The 4,364-nt window shown below is 59.6% G+C and overlaps 1 protein-coding gene across 1 annotated transcript; it reads left to right on the top strand.

Moving 5' to 3' along the window:
• Positions 1-259: 259 nt before the first annotated feature.
• On the top strand, positions 260-2,380 carry LOC119319627 (pollen receptor-like kinase 5). Its single transcript, XM_037594077.1, has 3 exons — positions 260-617; positions 751-1,416; positions 1,526-2,380. The coding sequence occupies exons 1-3, from the start codon at positions 329-331 to the stop codon at positions 2,134-2,136; spliced, it is 1,566 nt and encodes a 521-aa protein (XP_037449974.1). The 5' UTR covers positions 260-328; the 3' UTR covers positions 2,137-2,380.
• Positions 2,381-4,364: the final 1,984 nt, after the last annotated feature.

Below are 4,364 nucleotides of genomic sequence, written 5' to 3'. Positions count from 1 at the left end.
CGTCGCGGCGATTGTCGGGGACAAGACGGAAGGTGAGGTGCTGGTGGCGTTCCGCGACAAGCTGCGGGCTTCGGACGGCTCGCCGCCGGGGCCGCTGCGGTCGTGGGGCACGCCGGGCCCGTGCCACGGCAACCACTCCTCCTGGTACGGCGTCTCCTGCCACGGCAACGGCAGCGTGCAGGGCCTGCAGCTGGAGCGCCTCGGCCTGGCCGGCGGCGCGCCGGACGTCGGCTCGCTGGCCGTGCTCCCGGGCCTCCGCGTCATCAGCCTGTCCGACAACGCGCTCTCGGGCCCCTTCCCCAACGTGTCGACGCTGGGCGTGCTCAAGATGCTCTACCTCTCCCGGAACCGCTTCTCCGGCGAGATCCCGGCCGATACGTTCCTGCCCATGCGGGGGCTCCGGAAGCTGCACCTCCACAGGAACGACTTCTCCGGCCGCGTCCCCAGCTCCATCACGTCGCCGCGGCTGCTGGAGCTGACCCTCGCCAACAACCGCTTCGAAGGCCCGCTCCCGGACTTCTCCCAGCCGGAGCTCAGGTTCGTCGACGTCTCCAACAACAACCTCTCCGGCCCCATCCCCGCCGGCCTCGGCCGCTTCAACGCCACCATGTTCCGAGGTATTTATTTAGTCAAATCAGAATGTTTTGCAATGTAAAAGGAGCGCCAGACCTAATAATTCTTGTTTATTAACTGCGTGGCATACGTTCTTGATCGTGAATTGATTTGGGAAAAGTGTGCGTTTATCTGCAGGCAACAAATTCCTGTGTGGCAAGCCAACGGACATGGTCTGCGAATCCGCGTCGTCGCCCGCCGGCGGCATGCCCACCTTCATGAGCATTATCATTTTGCTCATCATCCTCGGCGTGCTGCTCGCCGCCGCGGGCATTGCCATGGGCGTCCTGGGCCGCCGGCGTCGTCGGCGGCGACGCGCGAAGCGGACTGACGGCTGCGTGACCCTCCCCAATGGCGAGGTGACGCCGTCCAACCCGGTGCTGGACACCGCGCCGGCCGTCTCCATCAGCCAGGCTACCGCCGTCGGCCCCGCGGCGACGTCGGGCGGCGGCCCGGCAAAGCGCGGGGGGCGGCGCGACGAGCACGGGCGGCTGGTGTTCATCCAGGAGAGCCGCGTGAGGTTCGAGATCGAGGACCTGCTCCGGGCGTCGGCGGAGGTGCTGGGCAGCGGCAACTTCGGGTCCTCGTACAAGGCGACGCTTCAGGAAGGCCCCGAGGTGGTGGTGAAGCGGTTCAAGGACATGAACGGCGTCGGCCGCGAGGACTTCTCGGAGCACATGCGCCGCCTCGGCCGCCTCTCCCACCCCAACCTCGTCCCCCTCGTCGCCTACCTCTACAAGAAAGAGGAGAAGCTCCTCATCACCGATTTCGTGATTAATGGTAGCCTCGCCCAGCTCCTCCACGGTACGCAACAAAGTCAAATCTTCACTTTCTGCATCATCATCATCATCATCATCATAAAGATCATGAACAATGGAGGAAGCTGACTGAGATTTTGTTATGGTTGATACAGGGAATCGTGGATCGATGTTGGACTGGAGGAAGAGGCTTCGGATCGTCAAGGGGGCGGCGCGTGGGCTGTCGCACCTGTACGAAGAGCTGCCGATGCTGTCGGTGCCGCACGGGCACCTCAAGTCGTCCAACGTGCTGCTCGACGGCACGTTCCAGCCGGCGCTCTCCGACTACGCGCTGGTCCCGTTGCTGACGGCGACGCACGCGGCGCAGGTGATGATGGCGTACAAGGCGCCCGAGTGCGTGGGGTCGCACGGGAAGCCGTCCAGGAAGAGCGACGTGTGGAGCCTCGGGATCCTCACCCTCGAGGTGCTCACCGGCAAGTTCCCGGCCTGCCGGCAGGGGCGGCAGGGCACCAACGACCTCGCCGGGTGGGTGAACTCCGTCATCACGGAGGAGCGCACCGGCGAGGTGTTCGACAAGGACATGTCCGGCGGCAAGGGCAACGAGGAGGAGATGCTCAAGCTCCTCCAGGTGGCGCTCACCTGCTGCGAGGCCGACATCGACAAGAGGTTGGACCTCAAGTCGGCCCTCGCGGGCATCGAGGAGATCAGGGAGCCGGAGCCTGAATCCTCGTCGACGTTGACGGGCGAGGGAGAATCGAAATCATAACTACGATCGGGCAAACAAGTTCAATACAATCCCCACGCTGATCCGTAATATCAAATCAACCGAGACGATCCAGGAACGATCGATCGATCGATCGGATGCACTGAATTGCATGGCATGGTGGAACTCTGGGGCACGGGCGGGATCGACGGTTCTGATGAGCTTAGCTCGATGGGTTGACCATCCATCTGATGAAGAACATATGTACATTTGAGCCGGGGGTGGTTGATGGAATCCATGACTAATTTTGAACGTGTAAATTAAATCCATCTAGCATAATTTGAGTTAAAAGAACAAGAAGGAAAAAGGATGCGGCGTAGTGTGTAACAGAGTACATTGGTTTTCCCATGTTCTTTTATTTTTCACGAATACGCAAAGCTTGTGTATCATTCATTGATAGAAGGAGTTAGAACCAGAACAAATAGAGGAACATCACACAACACGAACACAAGGAGGCATGTACATCGCACCCGAAGCACAAAGATATGTGATGCTCCGCTAAGCAGAGGAAACTACACAACTAAACCCACAAAGCCACGAACAACAGAAGCAGATCGAACCAACAACATGTCCAACATCGACAAAGCCAGCACCGGAGACACCACGAGCGACAAGATAGCGCCTTCAAGAAGGAAAGCGATGCCATGACGCCGCCGCTATCTGATCCGGAGAACCGGACCTAGGGTTTTCCCTGAGCTTGAAGAGGGGCGTAGATGAAGGCCATAGCAGCGCCTCCAAGAAGGAAAACGACACATGCGAGTGTCACCGTTGCTAGCACTAGCAAACCAAGTAGAGGTTTCTCACTGGCCTGATACTGAGCTATCCCAAAGCCGCCGGATCCGAAATCTGTGATGCGGAAGCCGCCAAGTTTGTAGGGGGGTTTTGGCCGCTGGAAGGTGGCACCTGGCGCCACCGGACACACGATATAGGATTTGGCACTAGTCAGGTGTGGATGCGTATGAGGGCGGGTGCGGTGAGGCAGCGAGAATTGGCGCAGGGGAAGCAACGGTGACTAGCAACGCCATCAAGCTAGGACTGGAGAGAGCGCATATCCGAGTTGCCGGGGTAGTAGCCGTCAAAACGCCGATGAGCCGAGAGAGCTGGAAGGGACGCAACTACCAGATCATGGGGCCAGGGCCAGAGCTGCACCGGGAGAGGCACCGGCAAGCCACGGTCACTGGAGAACACCGGTCCAGAGGCCTCTGGGGCCGGTGTCGGGGTTACGATCCTGACAATGAGTACTAGGGGTACGAATAAGGGGCAAAACCTAGCTACGGCGCAGGTGTAACACTCGGTGTTTAACGAGTTCGGGCCCCTCTCGGCGGAGGTAATAGCCCTACATCTCATGCCCCAAGGCTTCGTTTTGATTTGATGGGTATGGCTACAAAGGTTGCTCGACCCTATCTCAGGAAGTGGAGTGCGGCTTATATAGAGTACGCCGCAGCCCCATGTCCTCCACGTCGCGAGGGCATTTAATTACATTGATTGTGTCAGTTACAGGTGTAAAGAGCCTCTACTACAGCAGTTACAGGTAACGGTAGTCTTGACTCTGCCTTAAGGGCAACTTAGGATTCCTCGACCATTGTAGCTCCCACGCCGTCCCTTCACCTCTTTAGTCCGAGTGGTGGTTGTCCAGCCGAGTGACGGGTGGTCGTCTGAGTGGTGGTTGTCCAGCCGAGTGTTGTCGAACTGTTCGAGTGGACTTCCTGATATATGCATCCGAATACTCGTATGGTCCAGGGAGCTACCCATGGTGGTGATGGGCCCCATGTGGGTCCCATATGATGGGTCCTTGCCCCTGCCTGTAATAGGTGACCTCATCAGCCGGAGCAACGCCAACAATGCCCCACTACTTGGAGCCGCATGAACACCACATCAACCATCGTAGCCTCCACCGAATGCCGAAGCCGCCACCGTAGAGCGAGGAGGTGGGTGCTGTCGGAGACGAGGGCTACCTGCACAAGGTAGGGCCGCGCCTGGCCACAACATCCGCGTCCACTCCCTGTCAAGACGCGACACCAGAAGGAAGGCTGGCTGCGTCCATGCAGAGGGAGGAGGCTGCAAAGGTGAGCTTCCAGGCGGCGGCGCCGGCCGGACCTAGGATGGGAGGGGCAGCCGAAGGGGGGCACCACACGCACGAGATCCAATCTCGGGGAGGGGCAGCCGTAGGAGGGCGTCGCGCGCATGAGATCCAATCTCGGAGAGGAGTGGGAGGGCGTAGTGCATGGAGG

Source organism: Triticum dicoccoides, chromosome 6A (genome assembly GCF_002162155.2).
Source record: "Triticum dicoccoides isolate Atlit2015 ecotype Zavitan chromosome 6A, WEW_v2.0, whole genome shotgun sequence".
In the NCBI taxonomy this organism is placed as follows: Eukaryota; Viridiplantae; Streptophyta; class Magnoliopsida; order Poales; family Poaceae; genus Triticum; species Triticum dicoccoides.
The sequence above is the reverse complement of the archived record's forward strand: the minus strand, read 5'-3'. Positions and strand labels throughout refer to the sequence as shown.